At 29.5% G+C, this 16047-nt stretch overlaps 1 protein-coding gene across 1 annotated transcript; it reads left to right on the top strand.

Moving 5' to 3' along the window:
- Nucleotides 1-1957: 1957 nt before the first annotated feature.
- On the top strand, nucleotides 1958-14940 carry LOC125069852 (lysozyme-like). Its single transcript, XM_047679447.1, has 4 exons — nucleotides 1958-2117; nucleotides 11461-11634; nucleotides 12486-12559; nucleotides 14739-14940. Exons 1-4 carry the CDS (start codon nucleotides 2051-2053, stop codon nucleotides 14883-14885), a joined length of 462 nt encoding a protein of 153 aa, XP_047535403.1. The 5' UTR covers nucleotides 1958-2050; the 3' UTR covers nucleotides 14886-14940.
- Nucleotides 14941-16047: the final 1107 nt, after the last annotated feature.

Genomic DNA, 16047 nt, shown 5'->3' with positions numbered 1-16047 from the left:
TATTTCTACGAAGTAAATTTTGTCTTTATAGTCGTATTCGTTATTTCAAGGTGCAGTAGCAAATTGAGGAAGCATTCCGAGAAAATCATTTTCCCGGATTTGAATTCTACGATTTTTAAAGAATAATTTTATATTCGGAGATTTAATGTTATATAAGACGGGATTTCAGTTATGTATGAATGTAATGATGACTAACATGACTGTTTTTTAAAGGAAATTTGTAAACTATCACGTGTGTGCGTATGTATCACTTCGTAAACTAGGTTTTTCCAGGTTTACTTTCAAGGACTTTTATCTTTTGCACACCACGAACACGAAGTACTATATCTATACTATTATCAGTATAAAAAATATCACGATCGCCTTTGCATTAATTTGATTTTATAATATAATTTACATAAGAAATAAAAATAGCTTTACAGATCATGACGGGTATGGTGGTAGAAATCCTAGCAGCATCTTAGCTTCGTCGCATCGCCATTCAACGAAACAGCCCTCCTGTCACCAGTAGAGGCGATAAGAGGACGTTTTATGTTTTTATAATAATTAGTATGAAGTGTTTATTATAACACAGTACCTACCTTTCATATAAAGGAATTATACAAATAAAATTTTGTTAGCATAAATATTATATTCAGAATTTCAATGTAGTGGTTGGGTTAGGTTAAAGTTATCAAGCAAAATTATAATTAAATAAATTTAATTCAACTCAAATCTATCTACGTTAAATACAAATTAATTTCACATTATTATATGTGAAGCATTATACCATTTGAAAAATGAACCCTTCAATTTATGCATCTGAGTTTTTGTATCTTTACAATATGTATCGCTTTAATTAGATACGAAAGGACAAAAGATAAAAACCAAGCTAAGATAAAATTATCTCCTACATAAAAAACTTAAAACTTTTCGGATTTTATTTCATGTGTCCACAAAAAGAAATCTTCTGAAAATTTCGATACACCATAAATTAGTAACATAATGACCTCATCTAATCTTAATTAAAGTTTTAATAATACAACTTCGGTGAAGGGTACAGGTGTTGATCACAGATCTATATTGATATTTTTTTTAATTAGACGGTCTGTATGTTTGTATAAACACCTGTATGTGTATCATGAAAGCCACAAAATATCCTCGTATAAATAGGTTACATTACAGTTCGCTACCTCTCCCTCCCGTGTTTTTAAACCGATTTTCTTTTGTTTCGAAGATAGTCAAAAAAATCGGCATTTAAGATTAGCAAATAAATTTACGAAACTTTCAAATTCATTTATAACGTCATCAATAATGATTATGATCTAATATCGACCACTGGACTGCAAGAACAACACTTGTTTACGACAATAAATAAGATACTCTTTACATTAGTGATATATAGCCGAGGTGCGACTAACACTTCTATTATTTCACGTGTTCAATTTCAGTTTGTTTCTTTACAAAATGATACGAACTCGTCTAAGTAATTTACCCAAAGTTTTCACCCAATCGTTTGTCACTAAAAAAAATATCTTTGCGTTAGGTTGAATGGTGAATAAGCCAATTTCTGTGCAGCCATAGATATTCTAGTAGCAGCAGATATTCTACAAACACGAACATCAAATTGCGATTCTCACGAAGTTGGATCGTATCATAACGGATTTAAATAAGTAGAATTGGCCCTCAGTTACGATTATGTCCGTAGAATTAGTCCCCTGGTTTAATTTACCTGTAGACAAGCATGCACGAAATATAAATGTATATATATAAAAGAATGTACTGTATCCTGTCTCCGTATCCAACATCCACACGAACTAAATTAAGCTTACAAGTTCGTTTTTGTAATCCCATTAATGTACGACGCCGTGTTGTTAACATTTTAAGATGATAAATAAAAAATAAAACAAAAATAGTGTAATATTATTTTTATGGATTCCACTGACTCAACATCCGACCATATAAGAAGGTTTAAGGCCACGATCAATGCCAGTCGAGAGCAGATGCGCGTGCACATACGACGTTAAAATTTAAGTTTTTCTTATTTATTATTTTTTATACTACTGTCACTATGACGTCAGCCGTGATTAAGTTTAGTGCCATATTAATGCTGGCTGGAGTTGTTATGGCTGATATTAGTAAGTAGAATATTTTTATAGTGTTGACATAAGTGATAATTTAAACAAATTAAATAATCGCAAAGTTACGCTCCATAATGAAATCAAATAAATATAATTTATTTTATTTTAAACCTATTGTTATATTTTCAACCTAAGCTTAAATAAAAAAATTGATACTACATCAAATATGGCCAATAAGTATCAAATTTGAAATTCGTATTCTATTTTTGGTAAATATAATGTGGTTGTGTTTTTAATCGTATTAAGCCTTGAAATCTTAATAAATCACATCATTAATATTTAGTTTCATTGAATTTTATATAATTATATAATCAAACGTCGTATTAAATTATCAAATAAATATTATAATATAACTTTAATTATTATGAATCAATTTAAATAATTTAATTTTAATGAAATTGTATGTATTATATATTTTAAAAATAAATAACATAGTTAAAATACAATATAAATCATGAATATATATGAATACTAACAAACTTACGTAATGTTGAGTTTTACAGTACATATAAAAATACTCTTAAGAACGGATAATTATTGCAATTTATATATTAAATTTTATAATAATTTCATCTACTTTTAACTTTGCTAACAAATTAAACCGTAACAAAGAGGGCAATTAGACGTTAAAGAACATTAATCAATCGAAGACTACTGATTACTTAACTTCCCACATAAATTGTTTTATCTCATTCATACTTTACTTAGAAACCGTTTATTGGACATAAGGAATTTCCGTGACTACGTCGGATTAATCTTCGGAGATTAAATATTTAATATTTCTTTAAGGTAAATATATAATAAAAAAAACTTAAATATATATTGGATCTTAGATTGAGTTTCAGATTTATAACTACATAGCTCCCCGCCCTGACTTCTTAGAAGTAAAATTCATACTTTAGTTTCCATTCATAAATATGATTTATTGAAAGTTCGTTCTCCCTTTTCCATATATTCAGACATGATCACAAGTAGTGTAGATTAATCCTGATATTTATGTTAATCGATTAAATTATCTAATTATAAGAAAATACCATAATTTTAATATTGCAGCAATTTTCATAATAGATCAATTATTATAAAATTATCTTGTACGTTTAATTAATTTTCTCGTCGATCTTTTTACAAAAAACATTAATGTAATGTATAATGTGAACAAGTCTAGTCTAAGAGAATAAAATTATCTTTACACAGAATCACAAGATACATACAATTTATTAGGTGACATAAGAATTTAATTTAGTTTCCGATACAGCGCCACCAATCAAAAGTCTAGAAAGCCAATCAAAAACGCGTAAAAAAATCATCAGAAGCAGTCCCGCCACTCAGGCTGCTTAGCATTTAACGCATCAATACTGCCTAACCCCGACGAACAATATCATAGACATGATGTTATAAACCGTAGCTATCGGTACAAGCTAACTACACCTATATCTGAAAGTGTGTAAAAAATATTACAGGATATTACTATGTATGTATAGATAATTACTAAATGGGGACTCAGAGCACCGTTTTTAAAGTTAGTTGGTACATAAATACGTTTACTCAACATAGGAGTAAAAATTCTACCATAAATATATTTATATAGATAGAAAGCCGTATAATTTTAAGAATTTATTATAAAAGGAGGTCATAGTTTTTTTTTGCTTAAAATAAAGCTTTTAAAGTTCGTTGGCATAGATTTCTAAAAAACATTAAAAAAAATGGTAGAATTTGCTATTTATGCTAAATTGCGGAAGGTATCGGTACTGTGGTAATTCTTTTGTGTATTTTTTTTCAAAGAACAGATTCTTATGCAGTTAATATGATTAATTATCGTTTTATAAAACAATTAAATTATTAATTACGATAAGCTAGTTGCAAAATCATGATTGAAAAAACTTATTATCATGATTTCTGAAAAGCCAATTATTTAACAACAATAGGTGTATCTGACGTCTTTTGAAAAATTATATTTCCGTGTGCTTTGACGTTTTGCATAATTATTTAACTTAGCGTTTAATTTAACAAATAGGGCCTTGCTTGTTCGTATTCTCCTAGAAATGTACATTGAGTATTTTTTTAAATGTTGATAATAATGATATAAAATTCATTTCTTTTAAGTCGCCTGTTATCTGTTCTAATAATACACATATAAATACGAAAGTAAAGTGTTTATCTGTCCGTCTGTTATACATTTAAACTACTAAATCGAATTTTATGATATTTGGTGCGACAAACTTGAACCTTTGAGGGGGTTATGTTGGGATAAAGGGTTGTATGCACGTTCTTGAAGCATTTTCGTCATAAACTGAATTCCAAGCGAACGAGGCTGTGGATTCAACTTTTATCTAATATAACTTGACATTACTTTGATAATTTATTTGTATTGTAATTTAGTAAAAATAATTACCTTACATAAATATTTGAGATTTGTACATAGTTCAATATAAATAGATACAAATTAAAAATAACTCTACTCGTTATAGTCGAAAGAAGTAATAAGTCATTAAAATAAATAATACTACCAGTTGACATGTAGAAAAAATATCAGCGATGTTGGTTAATATTAAATGCGAATTAGATATTCGTTCTGACTCAACTCGAGTAGAGGTCATTCTGTTGTCCGCTATTAGTATAGTTATGTAAGCTGGGCTTAATTTCATATTTGCTTTGCCATGGTAATGTTAAATGTCGAAATGTATGTTAGAAAAAAATACAACAAATGCTATGTCTTCCCACGACGACGATTCCAATATATATTTAAGTACTATAAGAACTTTATGTACTATAAAACTGTTACGTTTAAACTGTATAAATATATGATAGAGCAAACACTAATTTTGTTCATACTTTTAACTCCCGTTTTTAAACGATTATCATACTTATTTTTTTAATTTATTAACGTGCACAAGAACTAAATGAAAAACACTGGCATCAACAATATTAACTTACAAACTATTGGCAACATTTATTTACTAATAAATTCTAGATACATAAAAAAGTTTACATTATTACAACGAATGTGTTGTCGTGTGTAAACTACATTATCTATAACTTGTCATTTATAATTGCCAGAGCTTAAACTTGAATAGTATACGGTTGTTTGAATATTTAACATGGTAATGACATCCGCTGGATCCGCGTGCCGATCGGTCCGGTTCTAGACGGCACTTGTCTGACGACATATTTAGGTTCTGTACAGTGCGACAGGGTACGGACATTGCTAATAATATATCCCACGTACAAAGTACGTAAATAGCGAATGATCGAATTGTATATTACTTATGTGAATACTTCAAGTAAATTGCATAGTTTACGAAGTTTTTTTTAACATGCATTGGTTGGTTTTTTAATCAAAAAAACCCTAGCCTCTCTTTTTCTATTCATTCCATATTAACACAAATGTCATATTTTTTTTTTTTAATTCTCATATTAAAAAGAACAAGGAATTCACGCTTTTCGCGTAAATAATCTAAATTTAACGCGACTGAAATTGCAACGCAACTACTTAAAATAAAACTCTTTACATATCATACTAAAACATTCAAAACGTTTTATGTAAACTGGATAAGTAGTTTATTTTTACGGAAGTACCGTGCCTACCTTCAAATAAAAACGTAATTTATTAGTACAGAATTAACGATTACATCAATTGTTGGTTATTTGAAAATAAGTTCTATTTTTAAAATTATTCTCATAAAACTTAACTTTTATACTCAATGTGTAATGTGAAATTTTAGTATAAGCTGTTCAAACGAATAAAAATAATATTGAAGATAACTTAAAGGATTTATAAAGAAAATATTGAGTCAATTAATTTTTTTTTTTAAATTAAATAATAATAATATTTAATCTTGAATTCGTTATTTATATGTAATTAATATTATTTATATTTATATTTAATAAACATTAAAACGATTTTTTATTAATTACTATCTATTCTGTTAAATGTTTATTTCTGTTTAGTCTATATTATATTTTTGTCTCTTTGTTCGATAAAGAAATATCAAAATATGAAATAATAAAAATTGCTAATAAAATGGTGTCGATTCTTTTGTACAAAATCTTTAAATTGATTTGACAAAAAGATTCATAGATATTCGTTCTGACTCAACTCGAGTAGAAGTCTTTCCTTTAGTGTTAAACTGAAAAGAATAGCAAGTATTTCAGGCCTGTATAATTTTAGTAGTTAAGTTCCTTAGCGTCTTTATACTACTGATACAGGTTTTATAAATATTATCACTGTGTATTATATTTAATTGAAATGATTCTCAGTCTAAATCCATAGTCACTGCTTTATGTGTGTAAGGAGAGTAGTGCTGTGTTAATAACGAACACTGAGCTACGTCCTGCTCAACCATTGACATAGAAAATGCTCTATATGTATTAAATTAACTGTAATCAAGTAATTATAAAGTTATTAGTTGGTCACCTTATGATCGAATCTCGACAAGAGCAGCGAATCTGAAAGACTAATATACTGAACTGTATTATTGTGCAATTTTAGACCGATAGAATTCTCACTTATACCCACGCCTAGGATGGCATAACGCCGTTGTTCCTGTGAATTCTCTCCAATCGTATCGAATATCTGATTCATTGGATTATGAAAATGAAGGAATAGATACGGCACAAGTTTTTGCCCATACACTTCTCCATCTTTGAGAATATGTGTAGTGAATCTTAATATAATAGACTAGCTGAGCCCGCGACTGCGTGCACGTCAAAAAAGTTGTTAATGTAGCCTAATTTACTCCTTATTACATCAGCTATCTGCCAGTGAAAGTTCCGTCAAAATGAGTCCACCGTTCCAGAGATTAGCCTCAACAAACAGAGAGACATGCATAAATTGAAAAAGATGTTATTTTGGTGGATGTACATGTACCGTGTATACATACATATTACTTTAGTAAAAAGCGGTTATTTTAATATTACAAGCAGACACTTCAATTTTATTATATGTTTGTATAGATTTACTCACTCCATCTTAAATCATACCAAACATAATAGTATAAACTCCATTTCAACCATATGAAGAGAAAAATTAAATGAACAACATTTGACTGCAAATTGACGCGATATCATTGGTCGAGAGTTTGATTAATCTATAAACATAAATAACATTATTATTATATTAACTATGGATTTGCGAAAAAATGGCGTTTAGAACGTCGACGAAACTGTTATCGGAATTACGAACGTAAAATTAAGTAGTAAAGTGTTAATACACTAATGTGTAGTGTAATTGTAATGAACATATATTAATCGTAGACTCTTAGTAGTGCACAATATAGCTGAGTTATTAGCAAATCGCATGAAATACGTAAATCTCAGGTTTGTTTACCTTTATTCCTACTTCGATTTTAATAGGTTATATATAGATCGTGGTCAAAATCACACAAAAAAAATTAACCGCAACAGTGACCTTAAGGCTTAAACAGACGATCGTTATATTCACATCACTGTAACGTAACTGTCATATTGTATTATATTTATTTCACAAAGTTGTCATCTTATGTTATTAAACATTTGATCAACTGTCAGTTCCGCTTCCGCAGTATTTTCATTTATTATGAGCAAAACCATTCTCTTGTATATATCTATTATGAGATACTATCGAGTTTTAAAAGATATAACTATATTAATATTTGTTATTATTATTTATTTATTTATCTATAGATTTTCGAAATACCATCGGCATATTCACAAAATATTATTAAGTAAAAGTATAATACACCACTACATGCTTTTACATTATACATACATTAAATAACAAAAAACTAAATACTCCTACATCAATATATCTTTACAAGAAAAATAAAAATATGAACAATAAAATGAAAGAACAAAAATTACTACAAATTAAAAACAAATAAAACATGAAATAAAAACAAAAAATTGAACTTGACACTGATTAAGCAAAGAGGTTATTAAATAATTAAATAAATAAATTATTATGAAGAAATAATTTGTCTTTGTGGATAAACTAATAGATATCGTTGTGGATGTAGTATATACATTATAACATCGAGTACCTAAGAACTATTTTTTTGTACTATTTTTATTACTTGTGGTAGGATTTTATGGGTCTAGGTATGTGCATTTATCACATATTTATCGCGAAATAGCAATACTTAGTATTGTTTTGAGGATAACATTTTAGTTCCGGAAGTTGGTAACACATTAAGTACACAAGGGATATAACATTTTAGTTCCGGAAGTTGGTAACGCATTAGTGATGAAAGGATGGTTCATATAATATTTCATACTTTGCCAATTTCTATGAGCAGTGGTTTCCAGAGTTAGCCCATTTGCCAGTCTGTGTACATATTTTAAATAAACGTTTAAAAACTTTTTATCATTGCTTATGTTGCTTAAACTGTATAAAATATAAAAAATTACGAAAAATACGTAATCATTCGAAAAATATTACAATAAACAACATTATTGTTTCCCAAGTCATAAATTATGAATTATTAACGAAATATATGAATATGTAACACTTAGTCATAAAATATAAAAAGAATCATGTCGAAGTCCGGAAAACTAAAACAAAAGTACTTATTTTCGGTCAGTTATGAATCATCGAATTCTATACACGAACTTAACGCAAAAAAAAAAACTCATTAAAATAAATAATCGTAACAACCGGATGTTGCAATACCGAAAAGAATTGATTTTTTAAATAATTCAAGCATCACTTGTATTATATTTAGAGAATGATGTTTTAGAAAAACTAATAGGATTTATATTTTATCTATGTAGCAAGTCCAGCTCATTAGTTTTTATATTGTATTTCAAAAATAGGCATTGCTTATTCCGGTTTAAAGGTGGATTGAACCGGTGTAGTTACACTGGATCGCTAATAAGACGTAAAGGCATTTATATCCTGTTGTTACACATGACTATGAGGCGTAGTTTTAGTCCTACAAAGTGTCTAAAGAGGATTGCCACCACTTTATTTATTGGTGTATTATTTTTGGAAGTGCTATTAAAACAATATTGCGATTTTGAACAGAAAGCGTATCTACTAAAAATCTCACTAAGTTTTAGCGCTCATAATTGAAAGATAACAAACACATATTTTCCAATCGGTTACAAATTTTACTCCTACACCGTCTCCATCTAAATAGAGCAAAGCTTGATGCTAGATTATTTAACGGCATGTATAGTATAGTTTTATTATCAAGTTCTAGTTTATTTAAGAAAAATATATTCTTATTTTACTTTCAATCGAACATTAATTTCATAGCCCAAATCTTGAGAATGGTTAAACTTAGTAATATCATGCTAAAACCCAAGGGGGCAGAGCCGTCTAAACCTTATAGATCATCATAAGTGTAGTGTAGTCCATCATAAGTGTTACTTTTTACATACCATGTACATACATTAAGATATTTGATTAATTATTTAGAAAATGTCAAAAATCAAGTTCCGCCTTTTACGCTCTACTATAAACATAGAATAAAAACGTAAAAAAAAATGATCCTGTCATTGTGTTGCCATAGCAAAATATTCTTAACGCATTCCTCATTCGCACGTCTATTATACAAGTATTTTCCTCTATTAGATGCATTTAGCTATACTTAGTAAATCGCATAATAATATTTCCATAAACGTTGTTATTATTTAATTAAGAAGTAATAAAAGGTCACAGATTAAATAGCAATCAGATATGTAATAGAGTGAACAATACATTAACCGGATCTCTTTATAGGCTTAATAACAATACATATAGAAAAAAAAACTTATTTACTATGATACATTACTTGAAATATTTGAAAAATATCGAAATTTGAATTAAGAGCTAAATTTTTTTTATATCGTTTTCGTTTTATAAGTATTCATAGAAAAGTCGATAATGCAAGGAAAACTTTTACAATAGTAATGTTTACATAAAATATTAAATAACCAATGATTTGTACATACGTGTTTACTGTAATCACCAAAAATAATACGTGCATCTTAACCGGAGTCTGCGGGTTCAAATCCTGGCATGCGCTGAACTTTCATGTACATAATTTACCTTCATAATGCAGCTTCAATCAAAGAAAAGCATCTTTAGGAAACTTGCATGTGTCAGATGATATTATGCCACATGTGTTCGATACACACCGTGGAATGAGTTCCAAGCCTTCTTCTAACTGAGCAATAATATTGTAATTTAAAAAATCATATTAAAAAACTCGAATTTCGATTGAGTTATTTTATTTTAATTACAATTTGGGACACATGGTACAAAATAACAATATCATTAAAACTTAAAAAAAATAACAAAAGTAAACGACGTCTCATGGACGTCTAATGATCTTGATATTTTAATAAGGTTAAAATTATCTATTGATTTTATAATCATAAAGGACACAAAATGTTGAAATGAGAAGTCACAAAAATAGCCAGCATTCAAAATCAACAAAATAGTCCAAAAACATTAATTAATTTAAGTTATCACGTTCTTAGCGCGACTAGTTTTTCTTATAACAAACAATAATTAACTTTAGAGCTTTATAAATAATACAATATTTAACAAGTCTCTAAGGTTACGTAGAAAATGGCAGCACACTTCCTATAATCATGATTCTCTAAAATCCCTTCTAAGTGCACTATTCGGAAATTCTCTATTTCCAAGCGTATATTAACGCTATGCGTCGTTAGTCAGACAATCCGGGTTTTTGTATTATTATGTATATAGATATTGTATTTACGCATTTATCGTACATGGTCATATCCATACAAGGTAACAAGTGCCTTGACCCTTCACAATACATTACATTTGATAAACTGTGGTTTAAAATATTAACATAAATAATTTCACGTAAGCTTTGTTTAATCGAAAATCTACCTTAACATAATAAAAAAAAATATTGATACGGACGTTTATATTCTTATACTATTGCCTTATTGAATATCTTTGTTAAAACAAAAGAACTTTGAACGCAAAGTAATGTTATTTTTTTATTCTGTAAAGTGCTAATTCACAATTACAATTCTATGAAATTGTTTGTTTAATAGCTTTTAGTTACGCCAATATGGCCGATTGAAAATGTCACGTAGGAATTTCAAAAGGTAAAAGTTAAGTTTACGGAAAATGTTTTTGGAAGGACGTTATCTTATCTTTCTCCAGCTTCAGCTCCGATCCATTTTTGACAATTAAGAGCTAGGCCGAAATAGACTTGGAGCCTCTACCATCACACACTTTCGCTATATTTTATGATTGTTTACATATTACTACAGTACAGACGTCTAACGTGCGCTGAATTTAAAAATAACTTAAAATGTATATATATTATTAGCAATTTAAATTACACCCCACTTTTTTTTTAAATTTAATTTACATTTCAACTTTTGATTATTCCAGGTCTGAAACCAGTCACAGAAGTATGTCTAGGATGTATTTGCCAAGCTGTATCAGGTTGCAAGCAAGGACAGCTGTGTGAGGGTGATGCTTGTGGTCTCTTCCGTATCACCTGGGCGTACTGGGCCGACGCTGGAAAGCCAATACTCCCAGGAACTGCACCCGACTCTCCTACGGGTAAGTTTATTTGAAAAATAAATAAAAATAATGATAATAACCCATCTTACAAAATGTAAATAGTCGTGAATAAGCATTGCAATATGTGTGTCTGTAATAATAATAATATATAATACTGTAATTAAATCTTAAGTTCGCTTATATCCAACACATATACTGTGAAATATATGTATGTACTTCCTATAGACAGTTAGCTCATCAGTTAATTGGGCATATTTCCTGCAGCTTTAAATTAAAAAAAAAAAAGATAAGTAACACCTCTTTTGAAATGCCTGTATCAAGATCTGGGCTAAAATAAGGATGTTTATTTTTCATCTGACTTCATAAAAATCGTCAAATGACTTTAAAAAAAAAATTCAACCTCCATACGTAACCCATTTCAGGGTTAAATTCTCAGAATCGATTCATCCGTAATATGAGTAAGCTTTGACCATGAACATATTCCAAGGTTTTAAGGCTCTGAATAACTAATAAAGAAATAAAAAATGCAGCTTTACATTGTTTTTAAAAGTACTTTAAAACATTATCTAGCTCATTATTCATTTAAATGCAGGTGGTTTTGCAAAAAGCATTAGAAATCTTCATGATTTTTCATCGTAATTTTTAAGTTTTGTATCGTTTTATCTTTGTTTCTTTTAATAGGTAGATAATATCGCGATAATATCGATAATATCACAATCTGTGAACCAATTTGTTAGGTCTACAAATATTGCCATCTCTTTCTCTTGTGTGGGATAGCAAGTATGTTAGTCATATGAACAGATTTGTTTTAGTACTAATATAAATAACGTCAAAAGAAACTAAAATATATATATAAAATAAATCTAATATTTAAATAAATTAATTTCCAGCTTATTCAGACTGCACAAACGACCCCCGCTGTGCCGCTGAGGCCGTTCAAAATTACATGAGGAAATTCGGCCAGGTAATGTATTTCTTAACAACTAGAACATATTATTCGATTCATGAATATTCGATCGTAGCAGGATACACCATGACTTTTATCCGTTTACCTAATAAAAAAAATAAGGTTTGAACGTTTGGCCTTTATACGTTGCAAAATCATTCATCCGATTGTGCTGTGTGATCAAGCTGGTGAGGTGCGTACTCCACCGAAGGCTCGATAAATACATGATTTTTTCTCTTCGTATATTTTTCCTTTCATATATTATATGTTTTATATAAACCTTAGTCGCGTCAGATAAAGCTGGGAGGAGCAAGTAGTTTTAAATAAAACATCCGTGATAATAATCGTAGGCGGGAATTAGCATTGAGATACATTTGTTGGATATCGTACCGTCATTGAAATTTGCATAAAGACGCATGACATGACATCATCAATGTCACTCGCCAACTCAAACATAAACAATCAAACGATTTATTGCCTTTATAAATAGATTACTTATGATAATATGAACTAGTTAAACCAAATCAATAGATTCTTATAACACTGGTATTTAGATATTTAAGTTTATGAATAAAATAATTTTTACCGTAATATAAAATATAATTATTTTTAAAAAGTAGAGCATCTTGTAAATGTTCCACTACTGGGCAAATGCCTCTGCTCCTTTTGACAAGAGGGCTTAGAGCTTATTCCATCAAGTTGTTAGATTTTCATCCACAATAGGCAGGTTTACTCTTCTTTGGTGGTAGAGCTTTGGGCAAGCCCGCCTGGGTAGGTACCACCTACTCATGACACATACTACCGCTAAAGAGTAATACTTGTATACCGGTTCGAAGAGTGAGTGACCCAGTGTTACTACAGGACATAACATTAGTTCCTAACGGCGGCGCATTCATGATGTGTGGTTTATTTTTAATTATTTTATAATCTAATTAAAAATTGTAACTAGTCAATTTCCATCAGATGTGCCGTGCCTCCTGCTCGTTTGCCACCTATGACATAAAAAAAAAATAAACATATCGGAATATTTAGCCTTTGGTAAATATTCCGATCGCTTAATAAAGTTTGGTATGGCCGTATATTTAAACAAGCAGCATTACAATCAAAATTGTTGGATTTATGTATTTAACCTCTGAAATAAATCAGCGAGGTTCTTTTTTAGTTTCTTTTAGTTTTTAATATCTACTTTGCATTATTGTACGTTTTTGTTCCGTGTTGAGAACCTAATTTACATAATCCTTTATCATTATCACAGTCGAATGATTTGGCCATGATGTCATAAAACTAGTATATTAAATATATCATTGAGCGTTTTATTGAATCTTAAAATGACACTTTAATAAAAACAAATAGACCGATTTGAAGTTTTTACATAAAAGTGTATTGTTAGCAAGTTATTTTCCTTTTATTTATACCAAACATAGTAACTGCATTGTTGATCTTGTGATTAGTTTAAAAGATTGCAGATCACGAGATCCTAGCTTTAATCAAGGCCAGCACAAAGAAACTTTCTACCCTTATTTAGGACGTCGGTAGTGTAAACCCATCGTGCTTCGGACAGGTAGTAAAGCCGTTGGTCTTGTGCCATTTGCCTCCGTTAGTGTCGCATCGCTTATCAGAGGGAATCACCAGAGTAAATAAATGAAAGGTTATCGAGTATTTTAATAAATATATTCTCAATAGCAACGTGCAATTAGATGTTTTAGTATATGTTTTTAGTATATGTAGGCAAAGGAGCAAATGGACCACCTGATGGTAAATGGTCACCACCACCCATAGACAATGGCGCTGTTAGAAGTATTAACCATTCCTAACATCGCCAATGCGGTACCAACCTCAATCAACTAAGATTTTAGGTCCCTTGTGCCTGTAGTTACACTGATTGACTCACCCTTCAAAATGGAAAACAACAATACTGAGTACTACAGTTTGCCGGTAGCATATAGTATGAGTGGCTGGTAACTACACAGACAGGCTTGTTCAAAGCTATATTATTAATTTCCAATGCACCTTATATTCTATTATTTCGAATTGCTTTCGCATTTAACCATATAAGTGAAGAAATATGGACTATATCTACACAAGTTTAAGAACTAGACTTAACCTAGGCTAGGCTCCTTAAAATAGTCACCGTGGCTGAAATAATTCAGGAAGTATGAAAGTATAAGCTCCTGTTAACTGAATTTTACATTTGCAGGACTGTAACGGTGATGGCGTCGTGAATTGCTACGATTATATGGCCATCCACAAGCTAGGAGGTTACGGGTGTACCGGTGACCTACCTTTCCAGTACGTCAATGTTTTCAACCAATGCGTGGCCGCTGTAGCCTCAGCGCAGGGCTGAGGAACTCTATTTAGCTTTAAAAATATCTTTTGCTCAATAAATCTTTAATTATTTATGAATAAATATTAATTAATTGTCTTTATTTTTAACCCAATATCGCAATGGTAACTGATGCCAATAATACATAAACAAAATTAAATACTGGAGATTTCTATGAATTTAATAGTTCGTTAAATTAAAAGTATCACTTAATAGGAACAATATACGTCTATGGACTTCATAACAATTACTTAGATATTATGTCTAGTGTACTGTTTCTCAGTGTTAAAGATAATTAGCATTGTAAGTTAAGTAGTCAGTTATAAATGAAATCATAAATAAGATAAATCATTCATTGTTCTATAACTTGGTTAATATATTAAAATAAAAAATAATTTATACAAAACAATTCATTTCATTTAAATCCTTTACAAAATATGAAATATTCATATAATCTAAATCTCGCTCAAGTACATTAACTAAATTATTTGTATTATTGTGTTCCTATTTTAAATATGAGTGAGCTAGTGTAATTACAAGCTTATAGAACTAACGATATAACATAATCCTACTTGTTTGTCTATTAAAAATTTAAAGCTCGTATCAAAAACATTGATAAATAAGGCATATTACTCTATACAAGATTATATTAAAGATAAAAAAGTCTGGACTTAGTATTTATTGACTTCTAGGCAGGATATATAAAAGTAATTGTTGTTTACTGATATATTCTGTAATTAAAATGGTGGAAAAAAGTAACTACTGAGCTTCTTGCCGGTTCTTTTCGGTACAATATCCTTTCCGAACCAGTGGTAGTTTTAAATTTAATTCAACAGTGTAACATCATGATTCTAAGGTGTTTTTATGAACCTAGATACTTAAATAAAGAATATTTTGATGCATTGACCGCGTAAGGAATACTTTTACATTTCTTACATAAAAAAAAGATCAACAAAAGAAGCCCATTAATAGATAGATTTTAAAGTTTGAATGAGTAGTCTTTAAATTATGTAAACCTTGAACAAAGATATTTTTGCAAAAATAAAAAATATCATATGGAGTATAAAATTGCCTACAAAATTTATTACATAAATTTAAACGTTGATGAGAAAAACTATTCGCAAAACTCGTTATTCAAGATGGCGACTAACGATCACTTCTCCGAAGCGAAAACTTGGATTTA

Source organism: Vanessa atalanta, chromosome 16, assembly GCF_905147765.1.
Source record: "Vanessa atalanta chromosome 16, ilVanAtal1.2, whole genome shotgun sequence".
Taxonomy (NCBI): Eukaryota; Metazoa; Arthropoda; class Insecta; order Lepidoptera; family Nymphalidae; genus Vanessa; species Vanessa atalanta.
The sequence above is the reverse complement of the archived record's forward strand: the minus strand, read 5'-3'. Positions and strand labels throughout refer to the sequence as shown.

Bases quoted from the DNA above. Each gene is read 5' to 3' on its own strand.
- LOC125069852 (XM_047679447.1), top strand. From the start codon at position 2,051: ATGACGTCAGCCGTGATTAAGTTTAGTGCCATATTAATGCTGGCTGGA. The intron at 2,118-11,460 runs GTAAGTAGAATA...TGATTATTCCAG, and splicing joins AGTTGTTATGGCTGATATTA to GTCTGAAACCAGTCACAGAA. The intron at 11,635-12,485 runs GTAAGTTTATTT...ATTAATTTCCAG, and splicing joins TGCACCCGACTCTCCTACGG to CTTATTCAGACTGCACAAAC.